This window comes from Diadema setosum, chromosome 17 (genome assembly GCF_964275005.1).
Source record: "Diadema setosum chromosome 17, eeDiaSeto1, whole genome shotgun sequence".
Taxonomy (NCBI): Eukaryota; Metazoa; Echinodermata; class Echinoidea; order Diadematoida; family Diadematidae; genus Diadema; species Diadema setosum.
In genome coordinates this window covers 27,924,191-27,946,768 of record NC_092701.1, presented here as the reverse complement: position 1 = coordinate 27,946,768, position 22,578 = coordinate 27,924,191, and the positions used below count along the sequence as shown (strand labels likewise).

At 41.3% G+C, this 22,578-nt stretch overlaps 1 protein-coding gene across 1 annotated transcript in view; it reads right to left on the bottom strand.

Moving 5' to 3' along the window:
- Positions 1-20,015, bottom strand: part of LOC140240924 (uncharacterized) — a 39,895-nt gene extending 19,880 nt beyond the window's left edge. The window contains exons 1-8 of the mRNA XM_072320696.1: positions 19,487-20,015; positions 18,792-18,914; positions 17,391-17,612; positions 14,096-14,876; positions 7,005-8,359; positions 5,004-5,759; positions 2,829-3,745; positions 1,588-1,927 (exon numbers count right to left, since the gene is read on the bottom strand). Coding sequence (XP_072176797.1) covers positions 1,588-1,927; positions 2,829-3,745; positions 5,004-5,759; positions 7,005-8,359; positions 14,096-14,876; positions 17,391-17,612; positions 18,792-18,914; positions 19,487-19,907 — 4,915 coding nt within the window. The 5' untranslated portion in view covers positions 19,908-20,015. The remainder of the gene's footprint in view (positions 1-1,587; positions 1,928-2,828; positions 3,746-5,003; positions 5,760-7,004; positions 8,360-14,095; positions 14,877-17,390; positions 17,613-18,791; positions 18,915-19,486) is intronic.
- Positions 20,016-22,578: the final 2,563 nt, after the last annotated feature.

Here is a 22,578-nt window from a genome sequence, read left to right as displayed (position 1 = left end):
CAAGTATTTATCCTAGGAAAATAGATCTAGAGATCCTATTCGACTAGCATATACGTGAATGTCGTTATTGTCATTAACAGAAATCAAAATATTTGACGAGTAAAGCAATGTCATCTGGTTCAGATATGGCAAAGGGCTCACCAGGCAAGCAAATGAAAACTAGAAATGTCGCTACAGCGACTGGTTATACCCCCGCCAAACAACATTTCATAAGCTTTGGTCAAAACAACATTTCATAAGCTTTGGTCAAAAAACTGAGGAAGTAGTTAAATCCGCAAGATCTTTCCTTGATCTTCTGCCATTAATATGCCGTTACCATGGCAACGTACTTTCGGGTACTGTCGAAAAATGCGTCTTGCACATCTACAACCAAAGGCACACATCTGTACCAAGTTTCATGGAAATTGGGCAAAAACTGAGGAAGTACAAACTGTAGTTTGCAACACAAAATTTTCCATCATTTTGGCTCATAATATGTGAGCTGTTACCATGGCAACATACTTTTTGTCACTGTCAAGAAATGTGTCATGCTGACCTATATCCTAAGACAAACATTCAATATGAATTCCATGAGAATTGGAAGAACACTGATGAAGCAATTTTGCCATGAAGCATTTTGCCCTATATTTTACCAATAACATGCCGTTACCATGGCAACGCACTTTTTGCCACTGCGGAAATATGAGTCTTGCACATTAACATATTCAGATGAACATCTGTACCTAATTTCATAAAAATTGATCAAAAACTGTGGGAGGAGTTCGCGACGCAAGATTTGTACCCATTTTTGCCCATAATATGCCGTTACCATGGCAACATACTTTTGGGTACTGTCAAAAAATACGTCTTGCACATCTACAACCCAAGGCACACATCTGTGCCAAGTTTTATGGGAATCGGTTGAAAACTGAGGAAGTAGTTCGCGACGCAAGATTTGCAACGGACCGACCGCCCGACCGACCGCCCGACCGACCGCCTGACCGCCCGACTGACCGCCCGACCGCCCGACCGTCCGCTGATTCCTATATACCCCCTTCAAACTTCGTTTGGCGGGGGTATAATGAACACGGACAACAGAACAACAAAATGCACATCTCTACAAGGGGAAAAAAAATCAAGTAACCCTTGATGTGCACTTTTGACAATGGTGTTGCCACAACATGCTATCATTGTTTATATACTCCTAGCAGACATGTCTATTTTGCAGTACTCTTGTAACACACTGGTGAGCAGTGGATCAAAATATGGCTTGGCAAGATAAGCAGAAAAGTACAAAGCACTTCTGCACTTTCCCAAAGTGACTGAAAGCAAGAATATCAGAATGATCATGGCAGACTCACCACAGATTTCTATATACTTAAAAGTGGATATTTTCGTGAGTTGTTTTTTTTTTTTTTTGCGCTTGGCAGGATAAGATGAATTTTGCATGTTTTTCATTCCAAAGAATCATGACATTAATCTGTGGAACGTATGACAAGCAAAAATATTTGCATGCTTTTATTCTCGCGCCAGTTTTTCGTCTCACGAAAATTTCCACTTTTATAGTACACATGAGAACTACGTGGAAATGATCTTGTCACCACCCACCTGCTGCACACACACAGTTGTACTCGGCCACCCCATCCTCACAGGTACCGCCATTCTCACATGTCACCCCCAGGCAGTCGTCCACATTGGTGTCGCACAGGTCTCCCGCGTACCCAGGAAGGCACTGGCAAACGTATGTCAGCTGCTGGTTGTCCGACACGCATGTGGCCCCGTTCTGGCAGGTCACGTTCTGGCAGTAGTCCGTCTCGTAGGCGCACCGCGTCCCTTCGAAGCCGTCCACGCAGGTGCACGTGAAGGCGTCACTGCCTGGCTGGGCACTGGGGTCATCGGTGCAGGAACCACCATTAAGGCAGGGATCACCAGCACACGTGGCAGACGTCTGGAACGATATAGGCATCGGAAAGGTTTTAAAAGGACAAGTTCACCGTGATATGCACGTGGACTGAGAGAATGCACCAATATCAGCAAAACACATCAGTGAAAGTTTGGGAAAAATCGGACAATCCGTTCAAAAGTTCTGAATTTTTAATGTTTCTGTGCTGTCACTGCAGGATGAGAAGACTACTACAGAGTATGATGTCACATGCGTAGAACGAGATAAGGAAAACAGACAGAGAATTCAACAAAATTTCATTTTTTGAAAAAAAATGTACACATTCCCTTGACCTGTTACTGACATATATTAAGGATGATATTACTCCCCCTCCATTCTGAAAGAGGCAAGTCAGTGCTCCTTTATCATGTGAGAAAAGTGAAAATATGTTGCATTTTCATTATTTTCTTCTCTACATTGTTCTACGCATGTAACATTACAAGCTATAGTATTCTTCTCATCCAGAAATGTCGGCAATGAAATTTCAGAAGTCATAACTTTTGAGCAGATTGTCTGATTTTCCTCAATTCTTCAATTTCAGTGAGTACATTAAAAAAAAAAAAAATCCTGGTACAATGTAGTTTACTGCACATATTTTCCAATTCATTGATGAATGAACATGACATGAATCACCTGTGTAACCTATCACATAATTTCTCCTACTTATGGAGACCTACATGTTGTATAACAAGGATAACTTGGGGTGGAAGTTGTATCAGTTGTATTCTTTTCCTCAGATACTTGACTAAAACAAAACATGACAACAAATCCAGAATACTGGAAAGAAAGTGATTATCACCATCAAAATTATGAATTACTACAGCTTATTCAATTTTTCAAAATTTGGTTGGGAAATAATTCTTCATTTTCTTCCTGTTGTGAAAAATTTTCACATATGTAGACTCACATTGAATTCACACATACGTCCTGTAAACTCTGTCACGCATACACAGGTGAAACCATTCACGCCATCGTTGCACATGCCGTCATTCAAGCACGGTGTTGACTCGCACTCGTCGATTTCTATGGAGCAGTTGAATCCTTCGTATCCCGGTGTGCAGGAGCAGTTGTAGCCATTCACCAGGTCGTTGCAGTAAGAGCCAAACTGGCAGGGGTTGGAGACACATTCATCGATCTCTGTCCCGCAGTCAGCGCCAGAGTAACCTGGAGCACACACGCAGCTGTAGGCATTCCAGTCGTCAGTGCAGTTGGCGCCGTTACGGCACGGGTCAGAAGCGCAGACGTCGGCGCCATCGGATCCAATGGTGACGCCAACCATCTCCTCCATGATGAACCGTTCCTCGACGGTGACGTTGTACGCCGACTCGTTGAAGAAAGGCAAGAGGAAGGTGCCGATCCGCACATCGTTCAGGTTGCCTTCAAACGGCGTGTACATGGTGAAGTAGCGATTGTTGGTGAAGTTTGTGTTACCGAGATACACCGGTCCACTACCAGCGTCGACGATTACATCCTTTAGCGAACCCTCCTGCTGAACTGACACGGTATCATTACCGTCATCCAGCATCAAAATCACCTCATATGACCCTATTTCAATTGCGACATCATGCCAGACACCATCTGCCACACTGCTTGATGAGGACACATCAGCAGGGGTGCCAAGATCCAGGCGCACGAGGAGTCGAGAGTCGCGAATTTCTAGGGTGAGGAAGCGACCACTCAGGGAGTTGGAGGCGTGAAGCACAAGGCCGTCGCTTTGCCTGGTCCTGAGCATAAAGGATACCGTGTCAAGTTCCCTGGTTGCATTGATGGTGTTGTCATAGGTAACGACGCTTGACGTTCCATCAAACGTTGCTGGGGTAACACCTGTAATGGAGGGGCAAATAAAGACAAGTTTATTTTTCACCCCACATATGGTTCAGGAGGGAAATATAACCTGAACAACAACAACAACAATAATTTTGTCTCTCTATCTGATAGAATGAAAAAAAAATGGCAAGATTTAATCCACCCACCACAAAAAAAAAGAATCACACCATTTTCCGACCATACTTGATGAAATTCTCTAGATAACAATATTTGTGAGAACACTCAGACAGCTGCCTACTTACAACACATGTACAGAAAGAACATCAAAAGGCAAATGAGAATTTTGACAATACAACATTGGCAAATAACCATCTCCTTCTTATTTCTCTCGAGTACGTGTTTCTCACATTATTTCAATACACTATTTTACGCATGCATGTGATTTACAAGTTGTGATTTCTTCTTTTAACACCACATAAAGTTTTAGCAAGTGCTTCACCATACGCATTACCCTTTGACTTTGAGATAAGCAAGCCTTGGATTTAACAAGGGACTCCCCAATCATCCTGTACCTAAATCGAGTCAAACTTTTCACATGTGCATTATAGGAATCTTTTCACAAAATGTAGCAAATTGCAGCATCACACCCTGTCACTGACCCCTGATTTCAAAACCACAGAGATGCAAAAGGACAGCATAATAATTGCGCTGCAAACGTTTCATGCACACCCTGCCTATTGCCCTACAAAATGTTTGGTAAAAGCCAAACCATGTTTTCAACAAACATTGATATTATATTCCATCCTGACCTGTGACCTTCCATGAGTCAAGAAATCAACATTTAAAAAAAAACAAAAAACAAAAACAAAAACAAAACCTTAGTGCAGAATTGAACATTCACAGTATATTACATTTGATTAAATTTCATACAATGTTCCTTAAAATACAACATTTAAATGTAAAATTTTAGCTGGTGGTAACGACTTTGTTCCCCTCGACACTTGATTTTATAATGAGAGAAATCACAATGACAGAGACCACAATTCATGATGTTCTCGGATACATATTTGCACACTTTTCATAATGAATACTATTTTCCATCCTTAGGAGAAAGCATGACTCCTCTTTAGAAAAGCTGAAAAAGAAAAGACCCCCTTATAGGCCCCTTTCCAGGTAGCTTTCATTACGTCTTGCCTCAATAAGATTGTGGCGGTATACAAAATACAAAGAGGTGGACATAAAATCTAGGTGAAATGATTACGAACAAATGTTGGTCATGTTGAGGAATGCACATTAATGTCCTTCCTGTCCTTACATTCAAATCCTCCGTCTCTGTCGACGCAAGTTGCCTCCAAGGGGCAGGGATCTGTGGAGCAGACCGTTTCCAGGGAGCAGTTCTTCCCCCCATACCCATTGGGGCAGTCGCACTCAAAGTCATTCCAGGTGATCTGGCACACGCCCCCGTTCTCGCACGGCTCCGGGTTGCAGGTGTCGTCGCTGTTGCACATCTCCACCACGCCGGAGGAGCTCATCGCCATGGCGATGGAGTTGACCTCCACTCCCGGAAGGTTGTCCGGCAGTGGGAAGAACTCCAGGGAGTAGTTATTGAACTTCAGGTCCCACAGACAGCCTTTGAAGGGTTCAGAACCCTGGACGATGGCCGGTAGCGAGCCGGCAGTGAAATCGGGCACACCGCCCACAAACATCTCCCCAAAAGAGCCTCCGACTTGCAAGCCCGTCGTCTCGGACGAGGATGAATCCAGAGCGAGCGTGACCATGTCTTGCGCCCACGTGAGTTCAAGGGTGTGGTACCTGCCATCCAACACCGCCCTGCTGATGCGGAGACTTTGGGTGGTTCCCCCGGAGGACACCTCCGCAAGGGCAGTGCTATTGTCCACAACCAGCGAAATATAGTCCTGACCCGAGGCAGCAAAGAAGAGCAGTCCAGCTGCCTCCCTGGTGCGAAATATGACTCTTACGATGTGCTCATCCACAGAAACAGAGTAGCCTGAGATGTCAAAAATGGCATAGCTGGTAGTGTTCTCAAAGCTGAAGGTGGCTTGAGTAAAACCTGCAAGGGGGAAAAAAAAACAAGTATGTTCCATGTTGAGTACAACTATGTGCTTATCCAATTAAGAATGCATCTGAATTTCAGAGATTTTTTTTTTTTTTTTTTTGTGTCTGCTTGTGGGTGAAATCCCTACAGATACAGCAAATTCCAGCACCCCTTCAGGATTGGCTTTAAGAATGAACTTGCTTTCGTAGCATGAACTTGTCACTGAATATTCCCTAAATTAAAGAAATTGAGCCAATCATTTATTACCATGTAGAGTGCATCTTGTGAGTTTACGGTGTCACAAAAATATACAAAATCAAAGGCATAATTTACCATTCGCAGAAGAAACAGAAACCCAGCATTAGTGCTTTAAAATAGTTTTAAAATGTGAGTCAGGGATAGAAACAACCACTGTAAAAATTTGAATCCATATAATCGATGTTAAGTGTTGTTAAATACACAAAATATGAACAATAGTTATAATAAAGATGTTTTCAGACTAAACCGCCTACAGTTACGGTTTAATGAGAAAAATACTGATATCTCCTTATATTTCAGGCTTTATTGCAAAAATTTTATATGGTAGGATGTTTTGTGATATAACAGACCTACATATATGCATCAAAAGTGATATCTTGAATATTTTTTTAAATCACTGCTTCAAAGGTAAACAGGACCTTGTAACAAGTACTACTGATGCTCTGTCTTGTCCAAACTGATAAAGTCAGCATCTCATCAGTTTTACTAGGTCTACTGACTTGCACCCAAACTTTTACTAAATTTCCTTTTTCGAAAAGAACTACAAAAGAATGTATTACCTTCTCAACTACTATATAATCAGCAAATTAGCAAAGAAGTCATCTGTGGAAGAAGGAGTCCTAGTTGCTGGACTATTTGCTGATAAAAATGTGAGTTGCATATTGCATAAACTTACTAGGAAGATTTTGAGGCCATGACAACAATGACTCATCAAATTCACAGAGATAGTTACGCCCGATATTCACTCTTTCATGAAAAACACATTAAAAATTTGAAATGCCAAAACTTTTTGCTTTGTAACTCATTTCAACTAAACCCTCTCTCTTTCTGTTCACTTGATTCAATCTTGTTTGTATTATTACCCACTCCATCTTGACGCGTCATTTCCAATTAACCCGTTGAGGACGAGCTGATTTGGCTACAATATGCATTTTCCATAGACATTTGGCTGAGTATACTCTGGACTTGTCCTCAAAGGGTTAAGTTACTCTCAAGACTTACTAGTTTCACAGCTGAGACCTGTGTATCCCAGTTGGCAATCACAGGAGTATGTCCACCAGAGATCTGTACAAGAGCCCCTGTCGTAACAAGGATCGGGCTGGCACTGTGCCATCCTGCTGCACCCGACCTCGGGGTCGTCCCCTGCGCCAGTCGACAACAGCGGATTTCCGCTGTCGTCTCCAAGGAAAATGTCCCGCATGCAGCCAGTGAAGGGCTCGTTGTTGGAGCCAGCGAGGTCGTTCGGTGTAGGGGCATGCCCAAAGTAGACAACACTGAAAGGCCCGATCACCTCACTGAAAGTCACCATGTCACTGCAGAGACCCCCGTCACATGATTCAGACGTGACATTCAGGGCCATGTGTGAGCCAGAGAACAAACTCACTTCCACAGTGTGCCACTCACCATCATTCAGGGCGGAACCGATTTCGATGAGATAAGGGAAAGGGGCAACACTATCTCTGACGCTGAGAGAAAGATTCCCTTCCAGCATTTCAAGAACTAAAGTGTCGCTAAACGAACTTCCAAGGAGCAGATGACCGTTGGGGATAGTTGTAGCAAAGGAGAATGTGAACTGGAATGGAGTATCTGAAGATGAGAATCCATAGCGTAGATACTTTCCTTCTGTCCCTCGGAAACTGGATGCTGTGTTCACGTCGCACAGGTTTCCCGTAAATCCGGCTGTGCACAAGCAGGTGAACTCTTGACTGTCCTGAGCCTCGTCATAATACGGATCGCAGGTGGCACCGTTCTGGCACTGGGTGTTACCGATGCAGGCAGTCAGCGCCACGTCACACTGGCTGCTACCCCAGCCCTCCGTGCAGTGGCAACGAAAGGCATTGACCAGGTCCTCGCATGTGCCGCCATTCCTGCATGGGTCAGAGGCACACTCGTTGATGTTGTTTTCGCAAGTCGTGCCGTCGTAGCCGGCGGTGCAGTTGCAGGTGTAGCCATTGACACCGTCGATGCACTCGCCGTTCCGGCAGGGCATGGAGGCACACTCATTGATGTTGATCTCACAGTTCACACCACTGTAGCCTGCGACGCAGACGCACACAAATCCACTGGCGTTTGAATACTGGAACACATCTGGGAGGTACTGCTGATACGGGCTATCATAGAGCGTCTGGTTGGAAAGTTCAAGGCATGTCCCTCCATTGTCGCAGGGACTCGAGGCGCATTCAGGAATATCGATCTCGCAGTCCACACCCTCATAGCCATCGAAACAGGAGCAGTTGTAATACTTGATGCCGTCGACACAAGTGGCATTATTTTGGCAGGGTGAGAAGGCGCAGTCATCAATGTTGTCGTCACAGAAGAGCCCCTCAAATCCCGTATCTGTGCAGTCGCAGGTGAAACTACAGAGAAAAGACAAGAACAAATCATTTCACTGAGTTCACAGTCCCATGAGATTTCTGCACAGCTACTTACCTCTCATGTGTTTCAGAAGAAAAACAACCACTGTTATACTAAACAATGATAACAAAAAACTTCATACTGCCACAATTATCTTTTACTTCTCAATGCACATTTTTGAACTATGAAATGTGGCATTTTCATATAAAACAGCTTATATAACAAAACATTCATGAACAAAGGGATGGTTTATCCTTCTCCCATTTTTACTTGCCTTCTCAGACTATTGACTAAATGCCCTTGTTGTATGAATCTAACAAAATTTCTAATATCGTCACAGAGAGCTCTGATTGCAATAGAAAGCTAAAGTACGTTCTCTAATATTACAACCAAACAAGAAGCAAAATTATGCAAATGATATCTATGATGTTGGTATGGCATTCAGAATCATATACAGGTAAAAATGACTCCCAGAGAAGCTGTCAGCTTCCAAAGCCAACATGGCCGACTAATCAGCACAAAGTAACTTGGAGAATGGCATAATTATAAAATATACCGGGTTATATCTAAAAACCAATGCAATTAAAAGGTGATACCTTTGAAATCACACTTGAATATAAAAGCAAGTCAACTCTGACAGATCTGTGCAAATTTGCAGGAGCAGCGAGAATTTACTGAACAAAAACAACATCCACTAAGGGGTCATCCACAAGGAAAAGAATGGTGCAACCACTTGAAAGGCAAAACAGCACTAACACAGTGAGAAGGGGGAGGGTGAATCAACAGCGCAGATGAAAGGGAATACGAGAAGGAGAGAGCCACCACATCACACAGAAACTTCCAACAACTTCAACTAAAAACTCACATACAAACATGTGTAGAAATCTTTGATTGTTTCTGTGGCAGTAGAACTTTGGGTGGTAGAAGGCTTAACGGTGCACCACATATAACAGTGCACCACGTACAGCATGAATGCGTGGTGCACTGTTAAACCTTCTACCGTCCAAACGTATGTAGCTTGTACAAGTACACACAGTGTGTAGAATATCCTTTATTCAACAGTATAAAGATCCTGGTCATGACATCAAAGGGTGCATACAGGACTGACATCGGGGAGGGGGGGGGGGGATAAAAGGAAAAACAAATAGAGAAGTCCTTACCTATTAAACTACTAGAAGCAACCCAGTTTGTATGGACACTAAATAAACATACAGCCGAACTGTTCACATTTCAAACTCACACAAAACAGACAAACTAAAACAAGAAGACGCTAGAAAACCGGGAGGGAACTGCCAAGTGAGAAAATGTATTGCCTTTGACTCTGACATTACACTTTAAAGCTGCTTTCCACTTTTCTTGAGAATACCACAACAGATCATTTTGATAACTGATCACCACTTCATAGCTTGAGAGGGAAACACTGCTAGGAAAACCCTTCACTACTGTATCAAAGCTGATATTTTTGCACACAGATACAGCGGACTCCCGTTATATAACAAAGTCTTCAGGACCGGCAGTTTTCTTTCATTATATAAAATTTTGTTATAACCGAAAAATAAACAATAAAAATACAGAGAGCGGATAATTTTGTGACCTGAATTTTCACTTCGTTGTGACAGGGATTTCATTATTACTGTTCATTTTAACGGAGTGCACCAAAGTTGTCTTGCACATTGGTAAAGGATTTTTTCCCCCATTCTACTTTAATGAAACCTTTGTTGCATTTTGTTCACCCTTACGGTATGATCCCTTCCCAGACTGGCATACATTTTACATGCAGATTTAGACAGAGATCACACAGTGCTCCTTGCCCTTTCCCACCGGCATATTTGCAATGCATGGGAATCTCCACACTGTTGCATCCGAATGGATTTGTATATTTACACAGTATACATAAAGGCTGGCCGAGTTAGGGGGAGGGGTAGGGATGGGGACTCAACTGAATGAAAATGAGGTATCTTGGCAAGCTGGAGTTGACTCAAACCCTTAACCCGTTGAGGATGGACTGATTTTGCTACAACATGCATTTCCCATAGACCCCTGCCCGAGTATACTTAGGACTCGTCCTTACCGGGTTAAACTGTGTACAGGAAGTGACCACGTTCCCTACAGGCATGGTGTTTTAAACTTAAAAATCACGAGCTTTCTTCATCCTTAGTACCACGGTCGGCAGTTTTTGCCAAATCGCAGATTTTACAACATGCAATACAAGCGTCCACAAGCCTTCATCACACCACAATCAAGGAAACGGTGCAAACTTTTTGGCTACCTGTGCACTTGCATACTAACTCTCGTGCTACACTGCAGCCATCATTTTTTCCCATTCTTTTTTTTTTTCTTTCTTTCTTATTAGTGCAATATTCAAACACAGAAAGGAAAAGATTATTGGATTCTCATCAAATATTCCCTGTAGGAGGCATTTCGTACACCAGGGTGCACCACTGACACAGTCTGCGGTGTGCTGTGTTCGCACAGTAGTTCAGAAAAGAACAGTGAGAGGGGCAGTGCATGATGGGAAGCAGGTGACAGAAGGGAGGGTATGACGAGGTAAAGCCAGTGGCAGCAGGGGGGAATCCGGACAGTAGAAATACATACATCTAGAAGAGAACTCTTTACATCCTCAGCACTAGGTGTCTACCAGCTATCTGCCAGTTTAAGATATCAATATTGTCCCCCCACCCTCTCTGACTGCAACTTATCAAAGTCTGCTTCAACCTCATCTCCTGCACCATGCAAAAGTACAGTATCTCTTTGTACCACCAGCACCTACACACTGCCACTTTTTGCGACTGGCTTTTAATTTTGAACTACTTTGTTTTGTCTGTTTATTTCTTACCATGCTGCCTTCTCACTATTCAATTCAGAAGCACTGCACACACACACAATAGGCCACAAACTTTAAAAAAAAAAAAAACTGTAAAATTTTTGTGGAAGTAGCAAAAGAAAGTGGCGTAAGAGGGCAGACATTCATGGAAGCAAAGGAAGAATACACACATAGGAAAAACAACAACAACAACGCAGTCACTTACCCAGAACGAGATCTGCAGCGAAACATTTAAACAGAGGAGGCGAGAAGAATGGCAGATGCACAAAAATGATATAAAATGGGCAATTGAAAGGTGGAAACTCAGGGGAAGGAGGAAATGGAGAAAGGGAGAGGCAGAGGTATAGAGAAGAGAACCTGGACTATGATGGAGGAACAGAAACTTCTTTTTTTTTAACAACCATCTGCTTGATCTTGTGTTTAAAAAAACTGTAAATAACAATATCAGTCAAAACAGGGCTACGGCAAACATGCCAGTTACGTCTTTTTGAATTCTTTCAAATCTACAGATGAGTGTGCTTTAATACGAGAAAGCAGTAGAAACAAAACACATTGAAAGGAGACTTTTTTTTCTCTCTCTCACTGTCTGAATGATAATATTGAAGCACATTATCAATTCTCTCTCTTAAATACCAATAAAGATCACCGCTACAGGCAAATTTGTAGGATAAAATTCAAATAATACTGTTTGGAACAGTCATTCCGTGACAATCAACCAATGAGATGGTGTCATTTCATCCAAATTTCGAAAACAGGATCAAGCAGAATATTTTCATTAATATATATCTATGTAAATCATCCATGAACACTAAATGAAATGGATAGATTTCACACGATGCATCATTCATTTGAAATGAAAGCAGTCAGCATGAAATCATAAAGAGCATTGCAGCAAATACATGTAGAATAGAACACAAATAGTTCTTGCAAATCCCTTTTGTAAATGAAATGCAGATTTACATCACAAATATTGTCCAAAATGGAAGCGATGATGTTAAGAATAGTACATCTGAGAGCAGACAGCTCTAGACAGATAATCAAGAGGCATTGCTTGAAGGACAGCTGGTGCTGAGGTTCAAGTCACAAACATCTTGGAAATAAATTTGGCATTTCTGACAATAATCTGAGGATGGGATGTCTCTTTTTGTTTGGGGAGGTTGTGTGCATGTGTATGTGTGTGTGATAAGAAGAGATATTGCATTAAAGGGATCGTACAGTTTTGGTTGAGACCTAATTTCAAGTTTCTAACATTTTTTTTTTGTGTGTGTGTGTGATAACTAGAAACCTCTTATGAAATATGGAAGAGCATGTAATTCCATGAGGAATTCAACGTTTATTTGATGAAAATTGGTTTTGAAATGGCTGAGGTATCCAAAACAGAGTGATTCTAATAAAGTGTAGGACCCACCTTTTATTACGATCGCTTTGTTTTACTTTGTTTTTGTATTTTTCAGTCATTCCAAACCCGATTTTCATCAAATTAACTTTGAATTCCTCTTAAAATGGTATCCTCTGTACTATTTCATGAGTGTTTTCTTGGTATCTCGCAAAAAGTTAAAAGCCCAATTCTCACCTCCACCAATACTGTACCATCCCTTTAACTGAACAATGCATGAATAACTACATATGTGTACTTTTAATCGAATCTTGGAAACTTAAAGCGCAGGCCCATATTGAATGCCTCAAGATAACAGACAAGAAGTGCCTGCAGTACTGCATCACCAATAAAAGTTCATGCAAACAGTGACAAATGACAAAAATCACTGCAATTATCATTTTTTAATCATTGCGCATTTGTATGATGTAAGTGTACCTGTGTGACTGTGTGTATATCTGTGAGTGTGGTAGACATTTCTTTGACTATCACTGTAATACTGCAAAGAACATACCAAAAATTCAAACTTGTGACAGCTGGAGAAGGCCAACAACTGGTTTTCTTTGCCTCATTGAGCTTCCGACTTACAACTACAGGTACCATTTAGGTTTAGCATTGAGAGCAGTGATTAAAAAGATGTTCAAGTTTATATCAAATTTTATGCATATGTGTAGGTCAATTGTATCACAAAACATTCTACCAAATAGAAATTTTGCAATAAAGCCTACAATATAAGGAGATATATTTTTCTCAATAAACCCTAAATGTAGATAGTTTATTCTAGAAACAATTTTATTACAACTGTTATTCACAGTTTGTATATATCTAACACTGACAATACTGATTAACATTTTTACATTGGTTGTTTCTATCCCTAACTCACATTTTTGAAGCACTAAAGTTGGGTTTTGTTTCATCTGAAAATGGTAAATAATGCCTTTAAATATGTTCACATAATGCCAGCCTTTGATTAGTAAAAAGATCATTCAATCAGGGAAACATATTGTACAAACAACACATGCTCTGGTACCAGTAATGTTCCAGGTAGGGGCATGAAACACACATGGAGATTGTTTGAAGTTGTTTGCTTCCCATTTATTTATTCTTTCTTTTTATCTAATTTTTTCTGGAGGGGGGGGTGGGAAGGGAGAAGAGGGGAGACTAATTGTGACAGAATTTCTACTGTCTAATAATCGAGTTTGGTCTCATATGATATCCCATGGGCTAGTGTGATTGCCTATGAAAGGAGTGACATGAAAGTTATGAGGATGGGGTGGAGTTGAGGGCGACTACAAATGGCACCAAAACAAAAAAAGAATCAGGTTCTCTGTGATGAGGTATTGTGTTGGTCGGCGAAGTAGGAATTGCAAATGTGAAGTCATGCCACTAGGTTCTTACTATTTCACTTGTTTAGGCTTTTGAAAGTGGGAAAATATCCACACATGTCTACAGAAGCGTAACAGAAGCAGTCACTGGAAAAATTATTTCCAGTGGAACTCTGGGTCTACAAGAAGAGGGACAAATGAAGAGCATCCTCACCCATTGACTTCATCAATGCATTCGCCCCCATTGCTGCAGGGATTGGAGGCGCACTCGTTGATGTTCTGCTCGCAGTTTGTGCCGTTGAAGCCTGCCGCACACAGACACTCGTAGGAATTGATCAGGTCCTTGCAGGTGGCGTTGTTGACGCAGGGGGAGGACTCGCACTCGTCGATGTTCGTCGCACAGGTGGCGTCGGTGTAGCCGGGGGCACAGTTGCACCTGTGGCCCTGCGGGAGATCAATGCACGTTGCTCCGTTCTTGCATGTCGAAAACTGAACGGAGCAAGTGTCCAAGTCGATTTCACAAGTTTCACCCTCAAATTCATTGGGACAAAAGCACTCAAATTCGTTTACGCCATCACGGCAGATACCGCCATTCTGACAAGGATTAGGGTCGCACTCATCAATGTTAATTTCGCAGAGGTCCCCCTCGAATCCAGCTGCACAGGTACAGTTGATAACCCCCTGCTCCGAGGTGCAAGTGGCGCCGTTCTGGCAGGGTGTTGCGTAGGAGCACAGGTTCTCGGTGCAGTCAACGCCGTAGTTACCCGCCGTGCAGTTGCAGTAGTAGCCACCAAGCGTGTCGGTGCAGACGCCGGAGTTCTGGCAGGGGCTGTCGGAGCATTCATCATCGGGTTGCTCACACAGCGAACCAGTGTACCCCGTAGAGGTGCAGTCACAGCTGTAGCTGTTCACAGCATCCTGGCATGTACCACCATTTAAACATGGATTTACCTCGCAGTCGTCAATGTTGGTATCACACGTAGATCCATTATAACCTGAGGGGGCAAGCAGCAGCAAAATATATTGTTTTCAAAATTCTTTTGCATTTATATCACTGTTTAAATGGTTTTGCTCTACAATATAACACTGGTCTGGTCAACCAATACATTCCCTCCAGACTTCTACAAGTGTACTTCTCAGAACTCTGGCCACCACATTATCCCCACGGTGCATACATGTACAAAGTGGAAGGGATGAACTTTTGCTCACATTGGGTCGTCTCTGTGGAACTCACTCCCTAAATTGATTAAGAAAAGTGATTTTGCTGAAGTATTCAAAAATAATCTCAAGAAACATTTGTTAAACCTAGCTTACAATAATTGATTGCCATTATTTTTTAATGTACAATTTACTGCACTGTTTCACTTTGTACTTTTCCTTCTTGTGTACATGTAATTCATATCTTGCAGAAGTTGGACCTACAGCATTGGACTTTTAGATGGATTTGGCGCCTCATATATTTCATATATTATTATTATTATCATCGTCATAAATTACTGGAAGCTTGATTATTATTATTATCACCATTGTCATAAATTACTGGAAGCTTGATTCTTTACCCCAAGAAAGCAGATTCTATGCATCTAGAAATGTCCATCAACTGGTAATAGAAACACCATCTCAGTACTTATTTTACATCTCACTGTATTACTGCATTGTTTCAAATTCTTAAACCTTCAAGTGCCAAAGATACAGAGATTTTGAAATGGTGCCATGCCTGACTTAGGCCTTAGCATTTCCCAATCCTACCATCCATTCCTGTCATTAAACTCTTTGTAATTTTGTTTGTGCTGTGAGAGCATAGATGATTGTCTAGAAGCCCAAAATCCCATGATTCCAAATCAGGCATGGCCATAACTAGTAATAATCAAATCAATTTTTGTACTTTGATGATAACTTCTCAGACATTTCTTGCCTTTTTCAAATGGTGTATCTGCCGTTTCTGCATCAGTGGCCAAACCGAAGGCATTTATATTAACGGGCGAAAATACAGCAATTCCAATCACACAATATTTCTGTACACAAAAATGCCCTTAGAGCCTGTAGAAATCACAATAACATTTGACCATTAAAGAAAATAACATCTGAAACCTTCCAAAATAATCTCTGATCAAATATCTGAATTTGAGAGACTGCCATAGTTTTGGCTAAGCCATGGCTGCACACTATTAAACCCATTTTTCCTACTGTTCTGAACTGTCTGTCAGACCAGTAGTTACCCAGTTTTTCTATGTATTACTGGTCCATTCCTGAAAAAGTTTTACTGGTCAGGGACCTTCGGACTGGTGCCAGTGTATAGCATTGGCTAGGCTGAGGTTAGCATCTATTTGCTTTTCAAACATGACAGAATATCATTGCACACCACATGACTTTCAAATCACACAATACAAGGGGTAGTTTGAGTGTTGGCAGTCTCTGGGAAAGCAACAGGGGGTGCAGATTGCACCTGTGTCACTGAAATCTAAACAATACTCAGTTTTCAACAGCCCCATTTCTACTCAGCATTAGTTCAACAAAAATTTGAATTAGACATATATATAAGAACTTTTTTGTCGATTTGTTCCGCTGCAGGTAGGAAGTTTCTCTTTAGTAACTCCTTATCACAGACCTTTTCCCCCCTACTTTCTGTACTTTGGATTGGTTTGTTTCGATTCTAAATGAAAAAAAAAGAGAAAAAAGGAAAGATTAACATACTCAGGGCTCAACATTAGTGGCGGTGCATTGGCCCAATAGCCCAAGGCCACTAAAATTCATGTCAAGCCATCAAACTTCCTATAAAAATTACTCAGTGTTTTCTGGTGACTTCAACGGACAACTAAGATTCAAAATGGATTTTTACATTATTGTATTTTTTCCTTTTATTTTTGGGGCACTTACATTTTTTTCTCAGGCCATCAACATTGTAAATCTGAAGATTTTATCAGCTTGAACGGCCGACAGAAAAAAGTTAAGATTGGACCCTGACATAGCAAATGCATTACTACTGAGATTGTCTGAAGTCCGCATTGGAAAACACATGGTGTAATGCTACCATCATTATGTGAAATGAAAGCTACTCAGTTACTCTAAACACTCATCTCCATAAGCACTCTTCAAAATCCACTTGAATTATGAAAGTGCTTGTGATGGAGAATACTGTGACTGAGATACGAACCATCTACCTTGTCAATTGCAGAGAAATAGATTCACAATCAGACTTTAAAAATCATCAATCTGTTCAACATCAATGACTTTGAAATCATTTTTTGTTCTCAAATCCTTCAGACAACACACACACATACACACACACACTTGTTTAACTTCTGCAATTTGTTCCCCAACCCCCTCCCCCAATATCTTCAGGCATAATCAGCATTTAAAAGCTGTGCATTCCATATACCAAATACATGAATGAAGAGAAAGGTGAATAAAGATCCCCTTCTTCATTCTTCCATCCCCCACACCCTCCCCCCACATCAGTCCAGAACCCTCCAAGAAAGGGTAAGTGGTCCCGTATCCTCTGCGAGTACCTGCTGAGCAGAAGCACAGGAACCCCGAGCCTGCACCGGAACTGGTCTGACAAGTGCCTCCGTTAGCACAGGGGTCGTTGTCGCAAACGGTGGAGGCTACGTCACACAGCAAGCCGCCGAAGCCCGGCTCGCACGAGCAGAGGGTTCCGTTGGAGATCCCGTCCTCTGCGCACGTCCCATTCACGCAGTTCAGCTGGAATTCGGGATCGCTGCACAGTGGACCTATTGTCACAGAGGAAAAAGGATAACAAAAGTGCAATGATTACGAACGTGTACACTTACGCTTCCTCACATGTGACATAACATTCACATTACATCTTCCCTGACCCTGAAAAGTAAAACAGAAAAGGATTCCTCTCTATTTTTCTTTTCTTTTTTTTTGGCAAACTTGGACAGCTGTCAATAACATTGACCCACCCACCCCCCTTACTTTGACCCACCCCCCCCCCCTTATTTTGATCATTCTGACAAATGACAGAATATCTACTGACAAGAAATCTCAAAATGGCTGGCAGCATCATACTGCCAACACCATATGTTATACAACACCTAATTAGAATGTAGCTATCCGTTTGGTCGACTGCCCATCAAATAACATTTGGTTAAAAGTTCCATCGCATGCTGTGGCTGTCAGCCATGCAATTTTGTTTGAGCAAAAATGGATAGCACATGGCTGAAGTCACCCATTTCCATTGACTCCCGTGTTAAACACACAATTGACTCGAAGTTTTTGTTCCATCGCACAGCTCTATTGTTACAGTAAACAAACATTTGCCGCGCACAGTCAACAATTACAAGCGCACTTACATGTACAAGCGCATACTTTTGTCACTCATTTTTGTAAACAACTTCCACAGATCGGCTTCATGTACGTACATGTACGTTCACGATGACTGTGACTGTGCAGCTACTCATTCGTCTTTCACAGAAAATGGTTGTCATATCTGTGCTAAAATCATGAATCTGCGTGGACAACATCATTGACGTTCGATGTGTTGTATATAACAAATAGTGTATGGTCTTTACTCGTGCAATGGAACAAAATTTTGCACTCGGTAAAAGATGAGGCACACTTTTCAACTCGGCTTCCCTCGTTGAATAGAGCACCACTATCTTTCGCCTCGTGCGAAATCTTGTACCAGCACACTCGTGATCATTCACTATTTGTATACTATTCATTCAAACATTCATGGATCTCCTTGTCAGCAAGCATGCAGCGTCATCAATACACAAAATAAATGCATGACGAATTTTGCATGAATGAATGAATCAATTCATTATTCACAAATAGATTAAACATGCAAACATTTGAGATTGGAGTCAGTACAATCTCACAATCTGTATCTACACTCACAAATAAAGAGAGACAAAAAGAACCGCTTTTGCACTGGCATCACATACCCAGGTCATCTTCGCAAAGTGTCCCATTGAACCTCGATGGACACTGGCAAATAAAGTCACTCCCCTCCGTCCTACACACCCCGTTGTTCTGACAAGGTTGGCTGCGACATGGGTCCTGTGCACCTATAAGAGAAGGAAAGGGTCATGCAAACGTCTTCAGTCCAAAGTGTCCAATGCTAACAGATCCTCTGGTCCATTAGCATAAGTGGAAAGAGAAAGTCAAAGCCCTGCAAAGACACTTTGCGCACTTTTTTCCCCTTTTGCATGTTGTCTCTAAAGTATAAAGTACAGTGCATGAATATATGCATTATTACATTTGTGCTGTAACAAATATACTTCTGATACTACATTGTATTTTACATTCTCTAAAATCCTTTTACAAAACACGGAGATCAACTCTAGATTGACACTAAGAGCCAACCACCCATATCATATTTTGCAATTTTATTTGTCAAAATGACAGAACTACAGCAAGATATGGTAAAATATTTCTCATTAGCTTTGGTAACACTGTACTGCCCAAACAAAAAATCCTCAACACCTGCTAAATTCATACATCAATTACTACATGTATATTTGCTTATAATATTTATCATTTGTGTCTTATTTCTTTGAAGGGGAGGTAGGGGACTGTAGGGGTCACTGATCTAATGAAAGGGTTGCATGCCCGGGTAGTGAGGTACATTTGTACTTGCCACAGTCATATTGGTTTTCCAGAGCACACTCCCCCCACGTGACGTCTTCATAATCTGTGGCTCCTGCAAGGCTGAGTCCGGATACTTCCTCCAGACATCCGGTGAATCCCGACCCCACCACCAGGTCTGTCCCAGAGAGATCCAGGCCCAGCAGGGACGGGTCCCGAATCACAGTCCCAACCCGCGCCGTATCATCCCGCAGCCCTACAACCAGCGCCTCCCCATTGAACACAAACTCCGCCATCGTCCACCGGTTGTCGTTAAAGCCTGCCCCAGCCGTGACCTCCTGCTCCCCGCTGCCGTCATTCCAGCTGATTGTCATGGCGCCATCGTCGCCGCCAATGCTCACCGCGATCGACTGCCCATTTTTCGTCTGCGAGAAGATCTCGCCACCTGTGCAAGTCCTAAATTGGAACACCATCTCTCCACGTGGTCTAAAGTATGCAGTCGTCGTTATCTGTCCTGATCCTCCCAAATACACAAGATTTTGCGGTGCCGGTGTCTGACACACGACCAGATGTACATGTAAAAGTCCGGCTGTGGTAGAGATGATAAAAAAAATAGTGAATATAGTGAATTACATTTTGTACCAGCACATAAAAAAACAACAGATCACTTTGTACATCACAGACATACAATTGTGTATTTCACTATGCTGAACCAATGACTTTACAGAAAGTCTATAGCATGATTTTTTTATAAAAATTAGTATAACTGTAAAAATGGTAATACTATCTAAATAATAATAGTATTTAAAGGACAAGTTCACCTTCATTAATATAAGGATTGAGAGAATGCAGTAATATTAGTAGAACACATCAGTGAAAGTTTGAGGAAAATTGGACAATCGATGCAAAAGTTATGAATTTTTAAAACTTTTGTGTTGGAACCGCTGGATGAGGAGACTACTAAGGCTTGTGATGTCATATGAGTACAACAGTATAAAGAAAATGTAAAGAAAATTCAACATTTTTTCATTTTTTTCGCATAATAAAAGAGCACTCGACTTGCCTCTTTCTAACATATGTATGTTTCATATCATATGTCAGTAACGAGTCAAGGGAATGTGTACTTTTCTCAAAAGATGAAATTTTGTGAAATTCTCTTTATATTTTCCTTATATTGTTGTACGCATGTGACATCATACACTGCAGTAGTCTTCTCATCCAGCGGTGACTGCACAAAAACTTCAAAAATTCATAACTTTTGAACGGATTGTCCGATTTTCCTCAAACTTTCAATGATGTGTTCTACTAATATTGCTACATTCTCTCAATCCTTATGTTAATGAAGGTGAACTTGTCCTTTAATGCCAAATTTTGTGTTTAAATTGTCGCAGGAAGTGTACTGCATGGTTATTACAAAGTTCAGGCACACTTTGCTTGAAATACACTGCTACTGAGGAGTGAAAACAAAACAAAAGAAAACAAAAAGACTGCACACATATTTCTCTAAAACAGGCCTACTGCTGAATTGAATATTTTCCTTTGCCCCTTTTACCATAAAAAATACTAGATACAGTGTAATACCAACTGTAGTCATAAACTGGCAAAGATTTTTTTTTTTTTTTAAATTTACATGCTACCTTGTAGGTTACATACAGTATACATACAACCAGGTACGTATGTAAAAATGAGCTGTGTAGTATCTAACATGAATTGTACATGCATGTACTTCACATTGTTACTAATTCCTTCCAGAAAGAATATCAATAAACATGTTTTGTTTTAATAAACAACATTAAATTGATCTTTATGTTGTGTGTTTTTGCATAGAATATCTGCATCATTAAAAAAAAAAGATAAGAAATGCATACAGGTAATAAAACACATACATAAAAGATGTATGTGCTGCTACAAACATGCAGTCCACTAGCTCATCACTCAATCCAAGGGACAATACATATTTCCAGCTGCATGATTTGTTCCAATTTCATCATTGTATCATCCCTCTGCCTCTAGGGGAAATCCCCCCCCCCCCCACAAACTTCCCCTTTGCAGTATCACACATCATGCGATGAATAATTAACCCACATTCAATGCCATTATTGTTTGGATACTGGGCGTGACAGCGAAAAAGGGCACTTCATGAATCACCAGCGTCCAGACCAGAGACCATATAAACAGACGAGCACGACCACTTCATTAAATCACCGCGAAGATGGATGACGTAGTATATACTGTAAGCTAACAGCTAGCACTCTACGCAGTTGTCATTTCATCATATTTTTGCTGTAGGAGATCAATCTTTAGATTTGATGGGAACAAACAATGCAATGCACACTGAACAATGAAACACTTGTTTTCTTCCATTCATCCTCTCCTCTTCTCTTCTTTTCCTTGTTCTTTTCCTCTCTTCCTAGTCTGTCTTACTTTTGTAATTTAAAGGGTGTGTACAGTTCTGGTCGAGATGAGCATTTAGCTTTTAATGTTTTGCGAGATATTCAGAAACCACTCTATGAGATGTCAAAGAGCATGCAGTTCTAAGGGGTATCAAAAGCTTATTCGATGAAAATCGGTTTTGAAATGGCTGAGATATCAAAAAACAAGGTGAAACAAAGAGATCCTAATAAAGTTGTGGCATGTCGCCTTTTATTATTAGCACTTTTTTTGGATATCTCAGCCATTTGAAACCAGTTTTCATCAAATAAACGTTGAATCCTTCTTAAAATTACATGCTCTTTCATATTTCATAAGAGGCTTTTCATTATCTCACTTATGAATGTTCAAAACATGAATCCCCACCTCAACCAGTACTGTACAGTCTCTTTAATCCATGTTTTTCTCATCTTTCTCTCTCTCAATCTCATCAGTGATCACCCTCTTTCTTTCCTTTTCCCTTCTCTCCTTCTCCCTCTCTCTCTATCCACCCCCCTCTCTTTCTCTCACCATCACACAATCATCACGCAAGAATGCGTCTTCCAAATCTGCTGATCGGTGAGATACCGGTATGAGGTTTCCATTACGATGGATGACAAGCCTGCAGTGTTGATCATCCTCGTCTACAGTGTATGAAGCTCAGCATTACACAGGGCAGAACCAATGTATGAAGAGTTCAATGCCAAAAGCAGCTAAATACATATTTCATCGAAA